The 25746-nt window shown below is 45.6% G+C and overlaps 1 protein-coding gene across 1 annotated transcript in view; it reads right to left on the bottom strand.

Annotated features, from left to right (window-relative positions):
• Window positions 1-2372: 2372 nt before the first annotated feature.
• The window catches only part of ITGA1 (integrin subunit alpha 1), a 254281-nt gene continuing 230907 nt past the window's right edge, over window positions 2373-25746 (bottom strand). The window contains exons 25-30 of the mRNA XM_073680314.1: window positions 22347-22460; window positions 18445-18549; window positions 15440-15544; window positions 14044-14136; window positions 3448-3564; window positions 2373-2995 (exon numbers count right to left, since the gene is read on the bottom strand). Coding sequence (XP_073536415.1) covers window positions 2951-2995; window positions 3448-3564; window positions 14044-14136; window positions 15440-15544; window positions 18445-18549; window positions 22347-22460 — 579 coding nt within the window. The 3' untranslated portion in view covers window positions 2373-2950. The remainder of the gene's footprint in view (window positions 2996-3447; window positions 3565-14043; window positions 14137-15439; window positions 15545-18444; window positions 18550-22346; window positions 22461-25746) is intronic.

The following is a 25746-nucleotide window of genomic DNA, read 5'->3' as shown; positions in this document are numbered from 1 at the left end:
ACACAGAAGAATTTTTCCTGAAACATTTTTTTTACAGCCTTTCAATTGGACATTGCCATCAGGATCTGTTCCAAAGTAGTGATATGCACCTTTTTTTTTCTACTAGCCGTTTTTCAAAACCTGAAGTGTAAAAAAAAATGCTAAAAAACTGAACCTTTGAACTGCAAAGTGGTTTCACAGTAGAAATGAATAAGGACAGTCTTTCATGGTTTTTGAAGCAATTTTTCAGGAATTTTTTGAACCTCAAAAAAAAAATTAGTATGCACATAGCCTTAGGATGTGTTCACATTGAGTCTTGTTCCGCTATTTTTATGCGGAAAATATCAGAAAAGAGATGACAAAATGCTCAAAAGAGTGGATCTATTGATTTTAATGTAACGATTTGCAGTTCATATGTTCCGGCTTTTAACTTTAACTTTGAAAAGACACCAAGCATTTAAAAGAAGTGACATGTCCATTCTTCTGGCATTGTCCGCTATGGAAACTCTCTGCACTTTATAATGCAGTTTAATGTGAAGGCTGAAAAAACACCTGGAAGACACCCCCGGTGTCATTTTGAATTTTTTGTCAGCTTCAAGAAAAAAACTAGCATGTAATGCTGTGTTCCCCAACTCTGGTCCTCAAGAGCCACCAACAGGTCATGTTTTCAGGATTTCCTTAAAAGTGATGGAATTATTGCCTGTGCAGGTACTGAAATTATCACCTGGGCCATTCTAAGGAAATACGGAAAACATGACCAGTTGGTGGTTCTTAAGGAGCGGAGTTTTGGGAACACAGGTGTAATGAATTTTAAAAAAGAGCCAAATAATACCAGAAAAAAAGACACCCAAAAAACAACAAAAAAAACACAGAATAAAAAGCACTCGGAAAACAACTAATAATGCTAAGAAAGAGGAATTCTTGAAGCGACTTCTGCTTGAAAAAGGTAGCCTGAAAAGGAAAACTAGTACTTTCTGGAAGGGCCAATGTCTGGATTGCACAGACTGGGGGGGGTGTGGTGCTGTAGTTTTTAAAGTGCACTGGGTGGTGTAGAGAGCGAGTAATGGCAAATGAGGGCTAAACGAAAAAATAAGTCTCCACCACTGGGACGCTAAATTCAAGTGCGATATTTTAATTTATATTGAAGCTGATTGGTGCTGTGATCTGGCAGTAAAATATGGTATATGTAAAAAAGTCTATTTATCTATCTATTGATTCTATCTATCCTCATACTCAATGAAAGCTAAGGACAGGACAGTTTTCACATGCCAAAAAGCATAGTTTTTTCTTCTTCTTGTGTTTATTTTAGGTACCTCCTAATAACCTGGCTTTCTTCTCACTGTCCATGCAGAGTGTAAACCCTACACGTTCTATTACTGTACATAACCAAATACTGGGAAGAAAGTAATAGATAAGATCCTAAAAATATATAATTTCCACGTAGTAAGCTTGTTGGCCCCAGACTGTAAGTGTATGCGAACAAACAGAAATAAAACACATGAATAATTCTATTCTGTACAAAAATATTGTCCCATCGCTGGAGACGAAGGTCTATAGGAAATCATTCCTTGACCTTACCTAACAGAAAATATCTGGTATACTTCAACCTGAATGTATTGTTGCTCCAGAACTTTCTGCTCCTTAGTCCTTTTTTGGAAGTATAGGACATATCAGCAAGCTATAGTGGTGAGCAGCTTGGGCTTTACGAGATAGCAGTCCAGTCTTGATTCATTTCTGGTGTACTTTTGGTGCAGCTGGTGGTTCTCCTCTCCAGATCAGCAATTATCCATAGATATGTGAATATGTCAGAAAGCTACATGTATGAATAAATTGATTGATGTGAAATTCTGTCATGTCAAGAATGGATTGATATGCATATTGCCTCTTCAGGGAAGAGTATTAGAACTTTAGTGCCATCAAGAATGGATTGATAACGTCCTTATGGTACATATTGTTTAATGTGTAATGAAGGGAGCAACTTTCCCAGCACATGTCATAAAAAGAGTGGAAAGAGATGAGGAAAAAACTAGAGGTAAGGTAAGAAGCAATGACTCTTAATGCCATACTAATAAGATTTTGATGCTCTTCAAGATCAATACCTTTCATATGAATATTATAGAATGTTATTATTAGTTCTGACAGATAAGAAATTGTGTCAAGTCATTAATGAATTAGATAAGGAAAGTGGCAATAAAGATGAAGAAAATGATAAATGGAAGAATGAAGAAGAGGCAAGAACACTTGGTCGGACCTTCACATTGAAATACTGTATTACCGCAATCACGTGGGGAGCAGACCACCCCTACCACCAGTGTACAATGTTTTATGTCCGTCTCCCTATAAGTACTTTCTGTAACATTTCATTGTGGTTTATCTTAAAAGAACACAGATTGTGTGTGATATGCTGTACCTGATTTACACCTCAGGAGTCTTAGGTACAAATTGTCTGGGGTCCTTACACTCCACCCATTGTGTAGACCATACCATAGGTCATGTACAGTATTTCTTTTAATGTTAACTCAGACCATCCCAATTTTCATGGGATTGTCCAAAAAATTGACATTGAAAGACTGGGGGCATGGAGGAGTGTTTATGGAAATATTCCCAAAGGGGGTGTTTCTTTGAGTTTTTGCAGGTGGTTTTGGGCATATGAGGGAGGGTAAAGTCCTATGATTGGAGATTCAGGTGTTGTAGGGTATTCTGTAAATGCCTAATTAACATATATGTATACCTAATTTACATAAGAATTGTAATTCATATGTAAATGTCACTTTCCCTTTCTCCTTGGGCCACCTATAGGCAAAGGCATACTCTACCTATAGATAAATCTTGCTCTGGTTATAGCTGTAACCTGCTTTTCCAAAACCATAAAATCAGAAATATAGGACTACATTATAACCTCCTCTGTCATCATTAATAATCCTGAGACAATCTTCAAGTATTATCAGAATGTTTTAAGTACAAAGGTTCCTCATTCTTCCATCTTCTTTTTCAGAGGTCTCTTAAAGAAGCCAAGCTGAAAAATTAATATTTATCCATTAATAAAAATGCAAAAATGTTAGCACATACAGTTATGAATTATATACAGTACATACAACCACATGAATTTGTGGTTACTTTACAAAAAAAGTATAATAGCTGATGTCTAGCAATTTGAATATTATATATTATGCCATAAGAGGTGTCCATAAGAGGGATCCTTTACTAGTTGGTGTCAGTCATGACTCTCTACATGTAGGGCTTCAGCTACTTGTTGTCATTTGCCACCCAGACACATCAGATGCCAGTGAACATCTACCCTGAGCACCCCTTTATTGACAGATTGAATTAGGATGAATTTTGGGGTTGTTTACTTTTTTCAATACAAGTGCCAAAAAAAAAGTTGCAAATTTTGATTCAAACATCATCGTAAGCATCTTTGTAGATGTGTGTGCCAATAACATAATGCACTTGTTCCCCAATACTTACTTTCCACATTGCAAATATGATGAGGGCAAGTATGAGAAGTCCGATGATTATACTCAGAGGGATCACCCACAATGGCACCTTTCCATGCTCCAGCTCTTTAGACAGTTTAATCATGGTCTGCAGAGAGGATAAATCAATGATTGTGAACCCATTCAGGGTGATGCAAAAGGCAAGACATTAGTGTGACGATACAGCCTAAAATCTTAAAAGCCAGACGTTTAGATTTGTTAATCCAAGAGAAATACACTATTATCTTGGGTATCTATGTGTATTTATGTGCCTGGTCAATAAGAACAGACCAGTATTTGTATAACCCTGATTGTTATCTCCTCTTGGGTTTGGAAACAATGATGTTTGCTAGTATGCTAATTGCATATGACGCGCCCCCAGAGCTGTGGGGCACTCGGCAGCCGGGCCTCTGGATGCTGGTGGGGGATATCACGGTGGCTAACCCGGTCCGTGGCCCAGGGCGGTCACCCAAAAGGGGGTATTATTTTTAGGGGATTTGGAAAGTTTGTGACGCCACCTGTGGAATGCGGCTAAAGGGAGCCGCCGCTGCGGAGCAGTCCTCTGAGGCAGATGTTAGGGCAGCTTATGATGGAACAGCTCCCCACAGGTGGAGCGGGCCTCAGGGCAGCGTGGAGATAATGGAAGGTGGTACAGGGGAGAGACGGCCAGGGCGGTTCAGGAAGAAATGACGGACACTCACACGGGGGTTCGCTTCTGTACCTTTACTGGTGTAGATGCAGGTATGGTCCAGGGTACTCGGTAGGCAGGGTGCACTTCTGGACTCTCCCCAGTGAGCGGGTATAGGGCCTCCTAATCCGTTGCTTCCACTTGCTAAGCTTCTGACCTGCCTGGAGCTAGGCCTGGCTTAATTACTGTCTCTCTCTCTTGCACCTGCTGACCTGGTGGCAGGGCCTTCTCTTGGAGATCACTCTCCCTGGACGCTGGGGCCTCCGTGACTCCTAGCCCTGGTACAATAGTCAGCGTTGGTCGGCCTGGGACTTGTAGTCCTCCAGGTATCCGGTGGTCCCTACTGGGTGTAAAGGACCCTATAGGCACGGACCGGGTGTCCGGTGTATATTTCGGGGTGAGCCTGGTACGCTCCTCTGCCCCCTCAACTCCTCTCTCCTTTCCTCCTTGCCGTCGGCCACACTCAGGGCCCTCACTAGGCTTCAACTCGTGCTGTAGGCCTTGGCTCGCCTAAGCACAGCATCCAGCGTGCTGCCTCTTCACTGGTCTAAGTGCCAGCACACTCTCAGACTAAACAGTGAACTGAGCAGCCTGGCTCCACCCACCATATTTATATCCCTATTGGGCTCCCTCTGCTGGTCTTAGGTGGTAGGGTGGAGGTGTGTGAATGTAATGAGGGCCTGTTGTGGAGAAGTCCATCCATGCACCCTACTGGGTTCTGTGGCACCTGTGCGTAGCAGGGCGCCACATTCCCCCCTAGTACAATTCAGTACTCCTGGACTGAAGCATTTTTGTAACAGGTTAACAAATAGCAATTATAATAATAACAATCATAATTATAATAACAATAATAAGGTCAAAGTAAGTCCCGTAACCAGGTGTCCATTTCACCGATGAAGGAACATGAGGGACCCGCCTGAAAACCCTCAACGTAGGCCCTGGTCGTGGCTACAGGGCATAAGTGATCCAGGTGCTGGACCACATCTTCGGCCACGCCAAACGGGTTTTTGTTCTGTGGTCACTTACGGCGCACTCCAGGGAGTGCAACTATGTACAGGAACAGTTTTTGGGCTGCTCACAGTCCTCAGCCTACAAGTCTTTATACCCTGACGGGTAACCAAATAAACACATATATTTAATTTCAGTTTATGCAATAAACAATAACAGTAGCAATACCCACTGGGTAACTATTTACACTGCAGGTATTTCTAACTTATTCCTTATACCTGGCAGGGACCTGGCCTTTTGTACTGCGAGTTGACCTACGTAGTACTGGGGTGTTGTTGATTTCTGTGTTTGCACTGTCTGATACCCTATCAGATCTACGTGTGGGCAAATTGTAGAACTGTCTTAACCTCTCGATGGGACTGGCAAGTACACTGGTTGCTGGGCCTACTGGCTCTGCTTCTACCGGTGATCCTTCTTCCGAGGATTCTTCCTGAGCAGGCTCTTCTGGGGCACTTACAGGTCTTACTTGCAGTGGAGGGTCTTCTGGCTGTTGGTAGAAGTGCATCACGGGTATTATTACAGCTCCATCCAGTTGAGGCCAATCTGCCGGGAAATCTCCTAAGACAGTATGGAGTACATCTTCTTTGGGTTCTTCAGTCACTATAAGAGGTACCTCTTCCCGTGGCTTCAATAGACCTGGGCACAACTTCAAGTGGTCTCTTGAGACTGTTACAGCTGCCTTACCTCCATCTTTACTGATTAGACAGGTTTTTCTATTGTCGAACCTGGAATCCAACACAGTGTAAGGCTCTCTTTCCCACTGGTCGTCAAGCTTGTGGTTTCTTCTCTTTCGCTCCAGCACAACTTCTTCAGGTGTTAAGGGTTCTGCGGGTGCACTCTTGTTGTACTGTGCTTCCTGCTTATCTCTCACCCTATTTAGACTGTCTTCAACACAGGCCTGTACTCTCTTGTACTGCTCCTGTCGAGTCGTATCCCAGTCTTCAGTGGACATGTCTGCTTCTGGCTCTACCACTCCAAGCTCCAGGTCCATGGGCAACTTTCCGGGTCTTGCTCTCATGAGGTAAGCTGGAGTACAATTGGTGGAACTCACAGGTATGTGATTGTACAGATCTACCAGGTCAGGTAGTCTGTCTGGCCACTGATTCCTTTCTTCAAGAGGTAAGGTCTTCAGCAGGTCTATGACGATATTGTTCATCTTTTCACATAGACCATTAGTTTGAGGGTGGCACGGTGTAGTCTGAATCTTCTTACACCCGTACAGATGGCAAAACTCTTTGAATAGCTCGGCTTCAAAGGCAGGGCCTTGATCTGTCAGCACCTTATCCGGGTGTCCATGGGGCCTGCAAAAGTATGCTTGAAACGTCCTTGCTGCAGTTTCTGCCGTCAGATCCTTGATGGGGGCTACCACCAGGAACCGGGAGCAGTGATCCACCATGGTCAGAGCATAAGAGTAGCCTGACCTGCTGGGTGACAGCTTGACGTGATCCAGGGCGACGATCTCCAGGGGCTGAGTTGTCTTGATGGACTGCAAGGGTGCTTTCTGGCTGCTGTAGTCTTTTCTTCTGAGGCTACAGGGTCCACAATCCCGGCACCACCTCTCTATGGAACTCCGCATTCCAACCCAATAAAACCGACTCTTCAGGAGAGTTTCCAGCTTTTTTCAGCCAAAGTGCCCTGCTTGATCGTGGTAGGCCTCCAACACCATCTGGATGTCTGTCCTGGGCACTACGATCTGCCATACCATCTCATGGGTCCTAGGGTTGACATACCTTCGGCACAGCTTCTCTCTATAGATGAACAGCCGGCTTCTCTCATTCCACAGTTGCTTGGCTTGTGGAGGAGCGTCCATCTCCAGGGAGGAACCTTCCTGGGTTATCAGTTCTTTGATACGGCTGACAACCGGGTCGCTGTCCTGGGTCTCCTTCCAACTGTGATGAGGTAAAGGGTTTAGTGTCTTACCACGATACCTCCTGGAGGTGCGTTGCTCGTGGACCATCCCATTTCTATGGAAGGCAGGTAGCTCAATCTCCTCCAGGTCATCCACTTCATCTTCAGTGTCCTACTGGTGAGGCATTCTGGATAGGGCATCGGAGTTGGCGTTCTTGTGGCCTGCCCGGTACTTGATGGTGAACTGATAGTTTGACAGTCGGGCCATCCAACGCTGTTCCATGGCTCCCAACTTGGCTGTCTCTAGATGAGTCAGGGGGTTGTTGTCAGTATAGGCCGTGAACTTAGTGGAGGCCAGGTAGTGCTTGAATCGTTCAGTGATGGCCCAGACCAAGGCCAGGAGCTCCAACTTGAAGGAGCTATAGTTTTCTGGATTCCTCTCGGTAGGACGGAGCTTTCTGCTGGCATAGGCAATCAACTTCTCTTTGCCATACTGCTTCTGGCTTAACACAGCTCCTAGTCCCTCGTTGCTGGCATCAGTGTACAGCAGGAATGGTTGGCTGTAGTCAGCGTAGGCCAGGATTTCTTCGCCAGTCAGGATCTCTTTCATCACTGCAAAGGACTCAGCCTGCTCTTTACCCCACTGGAAGGGGGGGGTTTGCCTCTGTGGGACTGTCCTACCAGGAGATCTTGCAAAGGCGCTGCCTTCTTGGTGTAGTCCTTTACAAATCTCCGGTAATACCCGACCAGTCCCAGGAACTGACGTACCTCCTTGAGATTCTTCGGTTACGGCCATTTCTGGATGGCAGTGACCTTCTCCGGGTCTGGTGCTACTCCTTCTGGACTGACGATGTGCCCCAGGTACTGAACCTTCTGTTTGAGCTGGTGGCACTTGGAAGGCTTCAATCTCATCCCATACCAGGACAATTCCTCAAATACCTCCGCCAGGTTCTTAAAATGGTCCTGATACGTCTTGGAGTACACTATCACGTCATCCAGGAATAGCAGCACGGTCTCGAAGTTACGGTGTCCCAAACAGCACTCCATCAATCTCTGGAACGTTCCAGGGGCGTTGCAGAGTCCGAATAGCATACTGTTGAACTCGCAGAGCCCCATTGGTGTAGTGAAGGCCGTCTTCTCCCGGTCCTCCTCAGCAATTGCTACTTGCCAGTACCCACTAGTGAGGTCAAGGGTAGAGAAGTAATTTGCAGACTTTAGTGCAGCCAGGGATTCCTCTATAAGGGGCAAAGGGTATGCATCTTTATGTGTTATGCTGTTTACCTGTCTGTAATCTACACACATCCTCATGCTTCCATCCTTTTTCCTGACCAGGACCAGGGGAGCTGCCCAGGGGCTACAGCTATCTCTTATTACCCCTGCTTTCTTCATGTCATGCAACATTTCCTTCGCTTTCTGGTAGTGTGCTGGTGGTATGGGCCTGTAACGTTCTTTTATGGGTGGATGGTCACCTGTGGGTATATGGTGTTGTACCCCTTTAATCCTCCCAAAATCAAGTGGGTGTTTGCTGGATACCTGTTCGTATTCCTGGACCACCCTGTGTACACCTTGTTTTTGATGGACAGGAGTGGCGTCAGTCCCAACATGGAGCTGTTGACACCAATCCTCCAGCTGAGCTTCGGAGTCATTGTCCTCCACTGTATCTGGTGGGGTCAAGGATTCCACTGGGTGTATGGCATCATCATTCACAGTACACAACCTGGCAACAGTGGCGTATCTTGGTAATTTAACTTCCTCCTCCCCACAATTTAGGAGACGTATGGGTACCCTCCCATTGCGTACATCAACTACCCTTCTAGCAGTTAAGAGTGTAGGTCTGTGTTCTGAGCTAATGGGCTCCACTACCGCCTGGTAGTTCTGTCCCTTGAGACCTATTGCTGCCCTACACCAAATCAGCATCTCACTTATTGGGGGGATCACAATGGGTATCGGGTCTGTCACCCGTACATTACCAATCTCACCACCTGTTAACTTTACCTGTTGCTGGTACAGGAGGGCTCGAATCTCTCTCTGGAGCACCTTCCTCTGCCCTGGATATGGCAGTGTCAGCAATCTGTTGGAGCAAAAACAACACTTCTCCCAAACAGTTACCAACAATATTTGTACCAAGTATCATATACACGTCGGTATCACCGGGGTTAGATTCTATGACAATTAGTCCTTGGTCCTTTAGCTCCACTCTCCCCACCTTCACTGTCACGTCCTTAACCCTGACTAGGTTAAGAGGAAGGCAGTTAGAGGCATGCACAGAGAGGTTCGGGGCTGGCAGGTGGAGTTCATCTACGGACCAGTACCTTTTGTAGAGGACATCAGGTATGATGGTTACCTGTGAGCCGGTGTCCAGTAATGCAGGTGTAGCAATGCCATTCAGCACGATGGACGGGAAAGGCCTCCCTCCTACGAACCAATGGTACCAGCTTGATGGGTCTGGTTGATTTACTCCTGGGTGTCAGCCCTCGGCCCCAGGGTTTGCTCGTTTAAAGGATAGTTCCGCGCTGTGTGGCCTGCCTTGTGGCAACGGTAGCAGATGAAGTCTCCTGGAGGGCGACGTTGGTCGTTGGTCCTCCCACAAGGTGGCGTTGTCCTCCTCCGGGGTGGCGTTGTCCTCCTATGGGGTGGTGTTGTCTTCCTTCTTCTCCTCATCCAGGGGACATCCTCAGGGCTGTCAGCGAGTAGAATCCTTCCTTCCGGCTCGGGCTCCTCCTGTAGCTGCAGGGTGCTCAGGACAGTGGCCAGGGTTTTACTTAGCTGACGCACTTCAGAGCGCAGGCTGTCCAGCTCGCTAGGGGGCACTGTTTGCATCTTTGTTTCAGCCGTTAATGAAGGAGCAGTGGGTGCTGCGGGCACTGGGGAGGCCCCACCCTCGTAGCGCTGGATAGCAGTCCCTGATGTTTCCAGGGGCTGTAGACCCTTAATAGCCATGTCCTTCAGGGTGTCAAAGGTGGTGTCTGGATGATCTAACCACCATACAGTTCTGCTCTCCTCCTGGGACCTCAACCCCCGGATGAACTGTTCCGTCAGCATTTTATTTTCATCTTGTATGCTGGCTGGACTAACCTGTTTCAGGGCCCGCAGGGCTTCCTGTAGACGTCAGGCATAGTCCCAGATACTGTCCTCAGGTTTCTGGACACAGTGGTAGAACCTCATCCAGAGATCTGTCTCAGTGCGGTTTTCAAACACAGTTTGCAGTTTCTTAAAGATAGTGGATACTGATTCCTGGTCTGCGGCTGGCCAGGTTTCAACTTCCCGCTCTGCGGCACCAGTCAATTGTCCCAGCACAACAGTGGCTCTCTGCTTACCAGTCATAGAATACATGTCCAGTACACTGCATATTTTTCTTATGAACCCGGACAGGGTGTCCGGTTTGCCATCATACTGGAGAAGCCATTTTGCTCCAGGGATATACGGCAGGGCCATGGGTATCAAAGGAGTCACGATCCGTGCTGGTGGGGTAGCTGCTCCGTCCTGTGCAGCGCCGGGCGCAAGTTGGGCATCAGGAGCATTAACCGGTGCTCCGGCGGCTTGCTGGTCGTCGGCCATGGTTGTGCCCCCCTAGTAAACCGTGGCCTACCTTCTTCACTTCTTATCAGGTAGGCCGCAGCTCCGCGGGCGACGGTCTTCTTCCAGGACCTTGCGTCGCTCGCGTCCGACGTCAGAGCGTCCTCTGGACTCCTTCCAGGACCTGATGCTTCCTGGTTCGACGTCAGGGGCGGGGCGTGTCCTGGGCTTCGCGCGCTTTTCAGTCACGCCTCTCGGGTTCCCGCGGTTACGCCCCTCTTCTTCCCGCGCGGCGACAGGAAAATGGCGGACAATGGCGGGAAACAGCGTCAATTGGCGGGAAAACTTCACCACAGTGAATATTACAGTCTTTTAAGGCGCACAGTACCCGGTGGCAACGGGCACGGAATCCTGTTTGTGACGCCAAAGAATGACGTGCCCCCAGAGCCGTGGGGTACTCGGCAGCCGGGCCTCTGGATGCTGGTGGGGGATATCACTGTGGCTGACCCGGTCCATGGCCCAGGGCGGTCACCCAAAAGGGGGTATTATTTTTAGGGGATTTGGAAAGTTCGTGACGCCACCTGTGGAATGCGGCTAAAGGGAGCCGCCGCTGCGGAGCAGTCCTCTGAGGCAGATGTTAGGGCAGGTTATGATGGAATGGCGCCCCACAGGTGGAGCGGGCCTCAGGGCAGCGTGGAGATAATGGATGGTGGTACAGGGGAGAGACGGCCAGGGCGGTTCAGGAAGAAATGACGGACACTCACACGGGGGTTCGCTTCGGTACCTTTACTGGTGTAGATGCAGGTATGGTCCAGGGTACTCGGTAGGCAGGGTGCACTTCTGGACTCTCCCCAGTGAGCGGGTATAGGGCCTCCTGATCCGTTGGTTCCACTCGCTAAGCTTCTGACCTGCCTGGAGCTAGGCCTGGCTTAATTACTGTCTCTCTCTCTTGCACCTGCTGACCTGGTGGTAGGACATTCTCTTGGAGATCACTCTCCCTGGACGCTGGGGCCTCCGTGACCCCTAGCCCTGGTACAGCAGTCAGCGTTGGTCGGCCTGGGACTTGTAGTCCTCCAGGTATCCGGTGGTCCCTACTGGGTGTAAAGGACCCTATAGGCACGGACCCGGTGTCCGGTGTATATTTCGGGGTGTGCCTGGTACGCTCCTCTGCCCCCTCAACTCCTCTCTCCTTTCCTCCTTGCCGTCGGCCACACTCAGGGCCCTCACTAGGCTTCAACTCGTGCTGCAAGCCTTGGCTCGCCTAAGCACAGCAGCCAGCATGCTGCCTCTTCACTGGTCTAAGTGCCAGCACACTCTCAGACTAAACAGTGAACTGAGCTGCCTGGTTCCACCCTCCATATTTATATCCCTATTGGGCTCCCTCTGCTGGTCTGAGGTGGTAGGGTGGAGGTGTGTGAATGTAATGAGGGCCTCTTGTGGAGAAGTCCATCCATGCACCCTACTGGGTTCTGTGGCACCAGTGCGTAGCAGGGCGCCACACATATTATATCAAGTCAGCTGAATGTTGATTTAAAGAGCCCCTGCTATACCAGCTATGTAAATTGATTAGCTCAAAGAATGAGACCTGGTGAGCCCTGCACCTTTACCTCTCACCCCGACCAGTGCCTGATGACTTTACACAGATGTAAATATAAACAGGGATGTCGGTAGTGCTGCAAGCAGAATCAAGGAGCATCAGAAAGACTTTGCAAGGAGAATGAGAGACATCCTTCATGACAGTAGATGGATTGAATGGCGGCTCCATCCAAAGAGACACAGATTTGGATTCTACATGATTCCGGTCTAAGGGTACGAGGCCCTGACTGGAAAGATACAGATCTGCTCCACTGACCATCAGAGAGCCCATGGATACTTTTGGGGAGACCAGGTTGCGATGATGAAGTTACCTGGCCCCATGGATATGTTGTTTGGGGTTGCCAGGAGGGACCGTCCGGTCACCTGGAACCCATGGAGACATTCGGAGAAGCCAGATTGGGACCTGCCAGTCATCTGGCCCCATGGAAACTCTCGGAGAGGCCAGGGTGGGAACCTCGGGTTTCCTGGCCTTGTACCTCAATGGATTACTAGCTTCCTAAGCTTGCTGCTACCTTCTCTCTGTTGGCCCGCCAGAAGCGGGGGGTCATTGTTTGAGGTAGTTGGCCCTGGAAGTTCCAAAGTCGCAGCTGTTCTATCCCAGGCGGGTGGAGCGGAAGGGTGAGACTGTGTAATGTTGTACTATCTTGTGTATTTGCTGGGGCTGTTATATGTGTTTATTGCCTGTTTTGTGGTTCAATAAAGTATTGCCACACTGTTTTACCCTCACCCTGTGTTGTCTGAGTAGTATTATGCCTATGGAAGAACCCGGGTCTTCACAATTACAGTGACACGTTTATTTCTTACTGGAGCCCTCCGTATACTTGGCATCATATATTGTTCAGTGCATCAAGAAATGCTGATCTTGGGAGCCGTAGACTGTAATGGCGCAGACAGAGGGAATGTGTGCTCTGACGTGAATCATTTTCGGGCATATACTGTACGCCTACTGGAGACAGACACTCAGACCTAGTAGACTATGTCTGGGTGTTCATCTCCAGTAGGCATATATGCCCGAAAATGTTGCACGGCAGAGCGCACGTTCCCTATGTTGGTACATTATATGGCAAAATGAATGGTGTCATTCAAAAGTACAACTCATTCTAGAATAAACAAGTCCTCATACGTCTATGTGGACAGAAAAATAAAAAAGTTATGGCTCCTGGAAGAAGGAAGGGGGGAAACGAAAATGGAAAAATGGAAATTGGCTGCGTCGGGAAGGGGTTAACCCATTCCTGACCACCCACTCTCTTTTGATATTGGGTGACACTGGTCCTGAGTCTGCAGCAAAGTCTTTTTAAAGAATAAGTGTGATTTCAAGCAACTTTTCTAAATGAGCTGTTCTATGAGGAATAACACCAATTCTGGCCACTATATGACTTGCATTCTGTGCTCTCACCAGTTTTCCTCTCTGTGCGCTTTATCTGTAACTTGAAATCCACTGTTTGCCGGGGGGAGGAGACAAGCTGCAACGATATCTCCTATAGACAGCGCAGGACCGAGAGGCGTCCGCCTGCTCTTCATTCACTTTTTAGCTCACAGAGACAAGCTGCAGCAACGCGGAGGACATTATACAGCAGAGCTGAGCTGTTTTTATCTGAATCAAGCTCTGATGTGAGGTGAAACGCTTGTTAAACAGCTCTGCATATTGATTTTCTGTCTGCTTCTGTCCTCCTACCAGCTCCTCTCTCCATAGAGGATAATGGGCTTTGCAACATGACACCTGTAGTCCATCTCAATTGACCAAGATGGACTTGCGATTCGCAGCTCAATTCAAAATGTTTACATCCGATTGCTGCTGGATCAAAAAGATCTGATCGGTTGGGGCCTCCGATCTGGTATTAATGGCCTATCCTGTGAATAGGTCATTGATCCATATGCCTGGAAAACCCTTTTCAGCAATTTTTTATTTGATGACGTTTGCTTCGGACTTACCTCAAAATTTTCACTCTCAGGATTCAAGGCAATTATAGAATTTTCACTTTTCAGTACCGCACTTAACACAAGATTCAGATTGTGGATACTGGCCTGCACAACAGACGACATTGAAAATTCTCAGGTTATACATGTCATCTACATCTACGCTCACTACATGATCATCTGCCACCATCATTTCATCCTAGCTCATCAGGCCATTCCCTTTACATTTACTGTTTGTTACATATACAGAAGTGCTATACTTTATGGAAGTGCTATACTTTATGTGCAAATTATAACAAAAATCTGCTGCCATGCTCCTTAGGTAAACCCTGCCCACTTTTTAAAAAACTAGTGAAAGCACCATGAACCTGAAAAAAATTGCAAATCTTTGTGTGACAAAATTTGCAACTTGTTTCCATTAAAAAACTGTTACAAATGGTTTAATATATATACACAGATTTGTTTACCTATATTGAAGGGGTTGTATAAAGTCTGGAATTTATCCCCTATCCGCAAGAAAGGGGACAACTTTCTGATCGCAGGAGGTCCGACTGTTGAAGGTCTGACGGCTATCCCCAGTGGTTCCATTGAGAATGAATGAAGTCAGGAGCTAAATGTTTGACATCTGCTCTAGTAAGGCCATGTTCACACACTCAGTATTTGGTCAGTATTTTATATCAGTATTTGTAAGCCAAAACCAAGAGTGGGTGATAAATACAGAAGTGGTGACTTGTTTCTATTATACTTTTCCTCTGATTGTTCCTCTCCTGGTTTTGGCTTACAAATACTGAAGTAAAATACTGGCCAAATACTCAATGTGTGAATGTGGCCTAAGACAAGGCTCTTCAGAGGTCCATTCTTGGGATCAGTGGGGGTCCTAGCAGTTGGATATATATAGGATAGCATGAGGTAGGGGTTAGTCACTTATCAGGCTGTGTGCTGTTGTTTACTTACAATGAAGGTTCTAGCACCTGGTGATTATCATTGTTGGGACTACAGCAGTGCATGCATGCTAGTCTGACTCATCCCCTTCCTGTGAAAAGAAGCTCACTGTCTATAGACAATGTATACACAGCCTGATGGGGTGGAGTTAGCTTCATCAGCTCTGGTGCATTGCTAAATCTAAGAACTCTGATTGTATCAGAACAGCTGCACCCAGTAAACTAAGTGATCCATCATTGGATTCAGGGTTTCTGCCCCTACATTATGCTGCTCTTAGATGAGGTAGCAAAAACCTGCTGACAGAATCCCTTTAACTTCTCTTCCTTAGAATTGAGTTTGATAATCTGACTGTAAAATTCCCACCAACATCGAATTCTCACTGACATCAAGCAGAGATAATGAAAATAATAATAAATGGAAAACTACTTTCATGTTGGGCATGCAAAGCTAATTAAAATGATAGGATTACCTTAATAAATGTTGCTTTCCATACTCGCATAGAGATATTGATATGAGTATTGTCCGATGGTTCCACGCTGCAGTAAAATGACGGGCAGCTATTTCTCTTGCAGTCCTGTTACGTATCATATCATTATCAGGCTTGACATTACACATACGTAGGCTCCTTTAACACTGGCATATTAGGGTATGTTCAAATTGAGTATTTTGAAGTAGTTTTTAAAGCATCAAAAGCCACATCAGGTATTTTTTGATGTAGAATTTGAAACGGAGCCACTTAAAAATCAATGTGAAAAAAACCTTTGTGTGAACGTACGCTTAGGTTTAATGTTCTTAGGATCCATGACAGATCCGTTTACTGTTTTGCCATGGATCCTAATTAGTGAGGCGCGAACGTACTTGTATAAGAGAGTGTTCCAAGCAAACTCAAGTCCTAACCGAGTATCTTCGGAGTGCCCACGGAAGACCCCGTGTCTTCACATGTCGTGCCCCTGACTTTGATGCGGGCTCTGTCATGTGCCTCTGACAGCGGGATTTAACACACGCCAGCCGGAAGCGTGTCACAAATCCCGCCTATCGGCGCCCCTGTCACGTGATCGGGGGTGCCGATGGGTTGTCATGACAGCTGGGGGTCTGCTGAAGACCCCTGTGCCTGTCATTACGATCGTGGCCGACGTAGTACAGGCGATCAGTCCTAGGGGGACTATTAAATAATGTGCTATGTTCACACGTTGCATTTTTGATGCGTTTTTTTTCCACAGGCAAAACCTGCTCTCTTGGCAGTAAAGAAGCTGCTTACAAAAAGCAAGTTTTGCTGAGTTTTTGCTGCATTTTTCAGGTACATTTGTGCTGGTAAAGTTTAGTGCATGAAAAAAACATGATTCAACTTCCTCAGGTTTTTGCACCAAAAACGCAGCAAAACCTGATACCTGCGTTTTTTGTTGCATTTTTTTCACTTACTCGTTGTATTGACGGAAAAATAAAAAAAGTTATGGCTCTTGGAAGAAGGGGAGGAAAAAATGAAAGTGAAAAAATGGAAAATGGCCCTGTGATGAAGGGGTTCAAACATGACAAATTCTAAAAACCACAATGAAAAAACACTATAAAAACGCACTCAAAAACGCAATTAAAAAAACCCCCGCAAGTAACATACCGTATTTTTTGGACTATAAGACGCACTTTTTTTCCTCCAAAATTTTGGAGGAAAATGGGGGGTGCGTCTTATAGTCCGACTGTTGTTGGGGGGGTGTGTGGGGGGAGCGATATCGGTGGAGGAGCGGGGCACAGGAGGCACGGTCCCCACTGATAAAGAAAATGAATATTCACTGCTCCCCACGCCCATGGGGCGTGGGGAGCAGTGAATATTCATGCTCCTTAATAGCGGTATACATTGTTGCCGCGCTGCGGCTCCTGCTGCTGCTGGCTATCTCCTGTGCCCGCTGTTAAAGGGCATGAATATTCAACCTCTCTCCACGCCCTTAAATGAGCGGGCACAGGAGATAGCCGGCAGCAGCAGCCACAGCCGCAGCGCGACTCCGCTGTGTGCCGGCTATGAAGGAGAGTGAAGTCACTGCTCCCCACGCACACAGACCCGGCAGCTGATCTCTCCTTGTGAGCCGCGCATGGCAGTGACGTCATGCAGGGCTCACATGGAGAGATCAGTGCAGGCAGACCGGATGCAGCACTGGAGGAGAGAAGAGAGGTGAGTAGGAGTGTTTATTTTTTTTTAATGTGCAGCATGATGGGGATTAGGGGGACCATGCATACTAGGACAGGGATTAGGGGTGCCATGCATACCAGGACAGGGATTAGGGGTGCCATGCATACCAGGACAGGGATTAGGGGTGCCATGCATACCAGGATAGGGATTAGGGGTGCCATGCATACCAGGACAGGGATGAGGGGTACCATGCATACCAGGACAGGGATGAGGGGTGCCATGCATACCAGGACAGGGATTAGGGGTGCCATGCATACCAAGATAGGGATTAAGGGTGCCATGCATACCAGGACAGGGATGAGGGATGCCATGCATACCAGGACAGGGATGAGGGGTGCCATGCATACCAGGACAGGGATGAGGGGTGCCATGCATACCAGGACAGGGATGAGGGGTGCCATGCATACCAGGACAGGGATGATGGATGCCATGCATACCAGGATAGGGATTAGGGGTGCCATGCATACCAGGATAGCGATTAGGGGTGCCATGCATACCAGGATGGGGATGGGGACCACGTATAAAAGGAAGGGGGGGGGCATATATACCAGGATGGGGGATATTGTCAGAATTGGGGGACATTACCCCTATACCAGTGTCAGCAGAAGACCCCCTCCCCCTTAAAAGTGCATCATGACCACATTTTTTGCTTAAATTTTTATTTTTTTACTTTCCTCCTCTTAAACCTAGGTGCGTCTTATAGTCCAATAAATACGGTAATTTACTGAACAGGTGCAGTAATGCTGCAGAAAATCTTCAACATGAAAAATTCCTCACCAGATACTTATTGTGGTAACTTAGCCTTAGATTAGCACGAGTAAATTAATTTATCTAAGGGTTTATTCACACACTATTTTGCCTTGTTTTTTTTTTTCCGCATGTATTTCAAGAGTAATAAACGCTGCACTTTAACACTTTAGATAAAATACCGGCAAAGTGAATGATATTTCTGAAAATCTCGTTTTGGTGCTGCTTATTTTTTATTTGCGGATTTAGAACATCAAAGTGTTTTTTTTTCATTTGCAGCGTGTCAATTCTTGAAGATAAGTCTGATTCTACCAGTTTAAAACCTTTAGATGCTACAGGCACTAGCACTTGCAGCAGCTAAATGGTTAAACAGAGGTAGGGACACTCACTATTACCACCATTGACTTGATATTTTTGTTTATATTTTTGGGGGCAATTGTTATATATCTTTTTTTTTTTTAAACTTAAATGCCACCTTGCTCCTGTACTACCATATGGTGACCCGAAAAAAAATACAGCTGTATGCAAAGAATAACCTTAATATTTACCAATATTGTATCTTTTATACTTTCTTTAAAGTTCTCTAAATGATATGTTCTTCCAGAATTTATGTGGAAAGGATCCAACAATTTATTCGTATCACAGTTCACATTCTGGAAAGAGAAAAACATAGCAGACCTGTCACCATATTTTATCATACACTATAACTCTATATGAGGCTGGTGTACTTACTGTGATAATCTACATTTGGATGGCCTGTCTAAACAGTAAAATGGCTCATGAGTCCATGGGAGGACATTGAGGAGCTGTCAGTGGGCAGGGATTCAGTTAAAGTTTCAACTCAAAGTAAATACAGCAGCCTCATCAGGCCATTAATTGTGATTTAAATGGAAAATTATCTTGCAAGCACAAGACATACTGACGCATCCTATGTGGTGTGCAGGTCTAGGAGTTAGGCTCAGGAGCTGAGCCAGCACAAAACACAGAAGGAGCCGGCTGTGTCATATACTTTGCACTGATCCCTGCTGGTCAGCCAGGTAAGTGTCACTGTCAGTCTCTGACAGAGGAATTTAAGTGGCACAATTCCTGTGGGGTGTCAGTTTGGGTACCTATTGTCCCCCCACCAATATGCAATCACGGAGTGCCAATGGGTTGCCAATGGGTTGCCTTGGGGTTCCAAGGCTTGGGACTGTTGAAAATCTCGATCGTCACCATCTTGTGGCTTCTGTGATGTTCAGTAATGGGCAGACTTCACAGGAGACCATGATTTTCCCTATATACTGTAGCTTTGCTAATCTGTCGGCGCCTGCACTTAGTCAAACGCTGCAGGGAGAAAATGAAGTTTATTCCCTCCGGCAGCATTTTGGTTTCAGGCATGGAAGGGGGGCGCTGGAGCGGGTTCAGTCACCGCTCTGAGTATACAGAAAGGCAGACGTAACCGCACCAGTGGCACTTACTGACACTGACTCTAAATTGTGGCTGGCTGTCAGTCAGGGCTGGGGGTGCGGTTACAGCCACCGCTCTCTATACTCAGAGTGATGACTGAACCAGTGCCAGCGCGGCCCCCGTGACTGAAGCCCAATGCTGCAGGTGGGAATAAAGTTAATTTTCTCCCCACAGCGTTCGGCTGCGTGCAGGCGCCGGGCAGTTTAGTAATGCTATTAACCTGTAGATTAACCCCGTATCTGCAGGTCAATAGCATTTTTGCTGATGACAGGTTCCCTTTAAGTCTGCTGTGAGGACTAAACAATGCAGAGGAAAAAAAAAAGATTTCAGATTTTATAAAATCTTACTAAAACACCCCCAAATTTTAATCATCCCTATTTTCCAAATTTAAAAATAGATTAAAAAAAAATGATATACCATATATATATAAACTGTATATGTGTGTGTGTTGTGACAGAGTCATTGGTATGATTTATGAGGGGAGGTATGTGTCGCACAGGATGCTAGCCTGTGTGAACTGAAACCAAACTTTCTGCCAGCATGTTATATGCTGGAGGGTTAACTCACTCAAAGGGCGTGGTTTTAGGGGAATGACATAGTGATGGGAGGGAAGTCATTCCCCATACCTCCACCTCCGGGTGTGGCTGAGCAATGTTTAAATGTTCAGTCCTATTTTTTTCTCTCTGTGTTGTCTTTTTAGAGGCAAGGTATCCAGACTGGTAAGCCATAGCTCAGGAAGGAGCTGAAGGCTGGACATAACCTCTGAGGGCGAACCACACACACATATATGGACTATGCTATAGTTTATCTTTTGTTTTGTTGCTTTGCCAAGTAAGGCTGTGTTTATTTTGCTGGAGTGCAGAGCTTTATGCTGTTAATAAAGCCTGCAAAGAAAACTCGGGCTCCTGAGTCTACTTCCGGAAGTGGCCGAGCAAGTCGTCCTTCCACGATGTATATATATATACTATTGCTATCTTGATAAAAGTTTAATCCTTGAAAATATTATAGGCAAAAAATTCTACATGCTAAAACTGCTGCCTTTGCTCTCCCCCAAACATGCGATAAAAAGTGATCAGACCATTTAAGGTACAGTATATATTTCAAAATATAATTGAAAATAATATTTTCTCAGATTTTCCCAAATTACCTATATGAATTGCAGTCATTGTAATTTTCCAGTCAAATAACTATTAGAGTACAATTGAAAGGTTTTTGTACAAACTGCCTATGATAACAGTATATTTTTTAAAAAATAAAACACTCAAACTGCACTCAAAATGCATGTTCCAAATTATTATGCACAGCAGAGTTTTCAACCTTTTCATTTTAATAAAGAACAAAAAAATGGTCATTTTTGAAATTATAAGCATTAGCAGGTTATTAGAAACTGAAATCAAACAGTTTTCAACTCAAAACTTTATTCTAGGTGATGTTACATTTGCACATAGGACCCCTTGTTCGAAAGGAGCTTCTGAACTCTCTCGTCCATTGAATTTGTCAGGTTTTGGATGGTTTCTGCTTTAATTGTTTTGCATGAGGACAGAATACCCTCCCAGAGCTGTTGCTTAGATGTGAACTGCCTCCCGCCATCATAGACACTCCTTTTGATGATGCTCCAGAGGTTCTCAATGGGGTTCAGGTCAGGGGAGCATGGTGGCCACACCATAAGTTTGTCCCCTTTTATGCCCACAGCAGCCAGAGATGCAGATGTGTTATGTGCAGCATGAGACGGGGCATTATCATGCATGAAAATGATCTTGCTGCGGAATACACGGCTCTTCTTCTTGAACCATGGCAGGAAGTGCTGTTTGCGAAACTCCACATACATTATGGAGTTCATCTTTACCCCTTCAGGGATCCTAAAAGGGCCGACAATCTCTCTCACCATGATTCCAGCCCAAAACATTACTCCACCTCCTCCTTGTTGGCGCCATAGCTGTGTTTGCATGGGGTGTCCATCAACCAGCCATCCTCCACTCCATCCATCTGGACCATCGAGATCATTTCATGCATGATAATGCCCCGTCTCATGCTGCACATAACACATCTGCATCTCTGGCTGATATGGGCATAAAAGGGGACAAACTTATGGTGTGGCCCCCATGCTCCCCTGACCTCAACCCCATTGAGAACCTTTGGAGCATCATTAAAAGGAGTGTCTATGATGGCGGGAGGCAGTTCACATCTAAGCAACAGCTCTGGGAGGGTATTCTGTCCTCGTGCAAAACAATTGAAGCAGAAACCATCCAAAACCTGACAAATTCAATGGACGAGAGAGTTCAGAAGCTCCTTTCGAACAAGGGGTCCTATGTGCAAATGTAACATCACCTAGAATAAAGTTTTGAGTTGAAAACTGTTTGATTTCAGTTTGTAATAACCTGCTAATGCTTATAATTTCAAAAATGACCATTTTTTGTTCTTTATTAAAATGAAAAGGTTGAAAACTCTGATGTGCATAATAATTTGGAACATGCATTTTGAGAGCAGTTTGAGTGTTTTATTTTTTTTTAAATATACTGTTATCATAGGCAGTTTGTAAAAAATTATGCTGCCAGGTAATTTTTGCTGCACTTTGAAAACCGTGAAAACAAAACCTGAAAAAACACAGTGGAATTTAGTTTTTTTATCCTTTTCTATGCTCTTGGAATTTTTTTTTTACCATTTTTGAGTAGATTGTATGGTAAAATAATGGGTGTCATTCACAAGTACAACTTGTCTTGCAAAAAAAACAAGCTTTTATATGGGTGTGTGGTCAGAAATATAAAAAAAGTTGTAGATGTATGATGGTGACCGTTCTAAAAACTCTGTTCTGGAGTCTGTGGCAGTATGAGATTTTACTAATGGGATCCAATTATGTGGATCTTTGTTCCGAAGATAACTTCTAATTCCCCCTACAAATAGGAGTATGTTTGCGAGATCTGAAAAAACCCGCTCACATATCCCTGGCGCAGAATGAGTGACAGGACAGTATGAGGAGCTGCAGAACAGATAATAATAATCTTACATCAGAAGACGACACATTGGTCAAGTACAGGAGGATGTTGCCATCTGGAGTCTTAAAGCGGAATGACAGGTGGAATTTTACCTTCGGCATCGGGATCAAATCATTCCTCTTAATCTGGAAAAGAACACAGTGTATCCACATAATAATGAGTGACAGCAGGGAAAATCATATAATAAAGTGTCATGTATCAGAAATGGAGCAATGAGGTGTCCTAAATGTAAGAGGGAAGAGACAACCACCTCAATGGATTGTCTCCGTTATCAACCTCTCTGGGGGCTTATGGAAGTAATAAAGGAAAGGGGTCCCCAAATGACAGCCCTTAATCTAATGGTCTTTAAATCAGGGCACTACATTGGTACCTACTGCCCTTTCATTTCAGTGTAAAGACTGTTTCAGATGTCTTTGGTAGTGTTGAGCCACCCCCGTAGTGTTCGGGTTCGGTTCGTCGAACACAGGGATGTTCGTGGAACTGTTCGTCGAACACCTTAAAGCACCATCGAACACCGTTCAAACCAATGGCAGGCAAACAAAAACACATAGAAACACATAGAAAAGACCTTCAAAGGTGTCCAAAAGCTGACAAACTGCTCAGAAGACACTCTCTTTAAAAAAGCCGGCCGGCAATTCAGCAGCGGCATACACCGGTACCCGACAATTTAGAACAGAAAGAATAGAGCATCACACATAGATTAGATAGATAGAAACATGTCAGTCACATATATATGAAGTACAGTGATAGTGTTGGTTACTGTACTTGTCATTTAGTGTTAAAATAAAGGATTTATTAAAAAAAAAATTGGCGTGGGGATCCCCATAATTTTAGTCTCTAGCGGAGGTTAAGCAGACGGCTGGGGCAGATGTTTGAAGCCTGGGAAGGGGGTAATACCCACGGAGCTTCCCAGGCTACTAATATCAGCCCCCAGCTGAATACCTAGCCTTTACTAGCTATTAAAATGGAGGACCCCCCAAAAAATGACATGGGGTCCCCCCTATTTTAATAGCTAGCAAAGGCTAGGCAGACAGCTGGGGGCTGATATTAATAGCCCAGGAAGGGTGCCATGAATATTGGCCCCCTCCCAGGCTAGAAACACCAGCCGTCAGCCGCCCCAGAAATGGCGCATCCATAGGATGCGCCAATTCTGGCACTTAGCCTCGCTCTTCCCACTGCCCTGTAGCGGTGGCAGTGGGGTAATAGGGCTGGGGTTGATGTCAGCTTATAATGCCAGCTGACATCAAGCCCAGGTTAGTAATGGAGAGGCGTCTATAAGACACCCCCATTACTAACCCCATAGTCAAAGTTAAAAAAAAACACAAACACCCAGAATAAAGTCCTTTAATTGAAATAAACACACAATTCTTTATTGTTTTAAATTAAACCATACTTACCATCACGCCCATTCCAGCTGAAGCCAATGTCTTCTGAAATAAAAGTAAAATAATAAAGCAACCTCATCCTTACCTTTCCATGGTTCCCAGGACAGCTCCAGCTATGCTACATTCACATGACAGGCTGGACTGCAGCAGAACGCTGCCATCCAGCTTGCCACGCCACAGACACTGAGAATGCTTGCGCTCCTCAGTGTCTGGCTGTGACGGCATCCAGATGAGCCGAGTTCATGTCCAATGAACTCGGCTCACCTCATGCACGTCACTGACAGCGTGGGAAAATTCTCCTGCGCTTGCAGTCAGCGAGAGAATTCTCCTGCTGAAGCGCTGAGCGTTCAGCAGGAGAATTCCTCCATTTTAATAGCTAGTAAAGGCTAGGTATTCAGCTGGGGGCTGATATTAGTAGCCTGGGAAGCTCCGTGGGTATTACCCCCTTCCCAGGCTTCAAACATCTGCCCCAGCCGTCTGCTTAACCTCCGCTAGAGACTAAAATTACGGGGAACCCCACGCCAATTTTTTTTTTAATAAATCCTTTATTTTAACACTAAATGACAAGCACAGTAATCAACACTATCACTGTACTTCTTATATATGTGACTGTCATGTTTCTATGTATCTAATCTATGTGTGATGCTCTATTCTTTCTGTTATAAATTGTTGGGTACCGATGCTGAATTGCTGGCCGGCTTTTTTACAGAGACGGTGCATGAAAACACTAATATTTTTTTTAATAAATCCTTTAACACTAAATGACAAGTACAGTAAGCAACTCTGTCCCTGTACTTCATATATATGTGACTGACATGTTTCTATCTATCTAATCTATGTGTGATGCTCTATTCTTTCTGTTCTAAATTGTCGGGTACCGGTGTATGCCGCTTCTGAATTGCCGGCTTTTCATGTTTCACTGTGAGCACTGTTCCCATCGATTTGGGCAACCATTGTAATGCCACAACCACCATGGCTGTGGCATTACAGTGAGTGGCAGACAATCCCTGCATGATTGGTGCTCTAAATAGCGCCAGACATGCAGGACACGCTTTTGGTGCACGAACAGTTATTGAACATAACCTCAAACAGCCGAATTTTTTGCAAATCGTTCGCGTTCGTCGAACGACTCGACCACCGCCCAAAACAGCTCGAATTTGAGATTGGCGAACAGTTCTAGTCGAACACCGCTCATCTCTAGTCTTTGGTAATAATTGGTCCGATGTCGGATCACAATGCACGGGCTGACCGCACATCTCCTGAGCCGAGCGTGGCGGCTTAATATAATCTATGTCAGGAGATGTGCGCCCAGTCCGTGCATTACGATCCGACATTGGAACGATTATTATCACAGATATCAAAAGTTGATATGTGTAGTATGAGGTTCTGAAACAGCTGGAGGTGTATATTACGATGCTCTACAGCAGCAGAGGTGTTTATTATGAGGTTCTGCAGCAGCTGAGCTGTGTATGATGTTTTGCAGCAGCTGAAGACTGTTGTATGATGTTTTGCACCAGCTCAGGTCTGTAGTATGATGTTCTTCAGCAGCTCATCTGTATTATGATGCTCTACAGTAGCTGAGGACTCTTGTATGATGTTCTGCCACAGCTATGGTATGTAGTATGAGGTTCTCCAGCAGCTGAACTGTGCATTATGTTTTGCAGCAGCAGCTGAAGTCTGTAGTATGATGTTCTGCAGCTGCTGAGCTGTGTATTATGTTTTGCAGCAGCAGCTGAGGTGTGTATTATGAGGTTCTGAGGCAGCTGAGTTGTGTATTATGAGGTTCTGAGGCTGCTGAGTTGTGTATTATGAGGTTCTGCAGTGGTTGAACTGTGTATTATGTTTTGAAGTAGCAGAGGTGTGTACCATGAGGTTCTGCAGCAGCTGATTTGTGCATTCTATTTTGCAGCTGCTGAAATGTGTACTATGAGGTTCTGCAGCAGCTCATTCATATACAGGTGCATCTCACACCTGTATATTTATTTCAGTTCTTCAATACAAAAAGTGAAGCTCATATATTATATAG

This window comes from Phyllobates terribilis, unplaced genomic scaffold, assembly GCF_046119375.1.
Source record: "Phyllobates terribilis strain yellow unplaced genomic scaffold, ASM4611937v1 Scaffold_1__5_contigs__length_1240528914, whole genome shotgun sequence".
In the NCBI taxonomy this organism is placed as follows: Eukaryota; Metazoa; Chordata; class Amphibia; order Anura; family Dendrobatidae; genus Phyllobates; species Phyllobates terribilis.
Note: the sequence above shows the minus strand (reverse complement) of the source record. Positions and strands in the feature narration are given on the sequence as shown.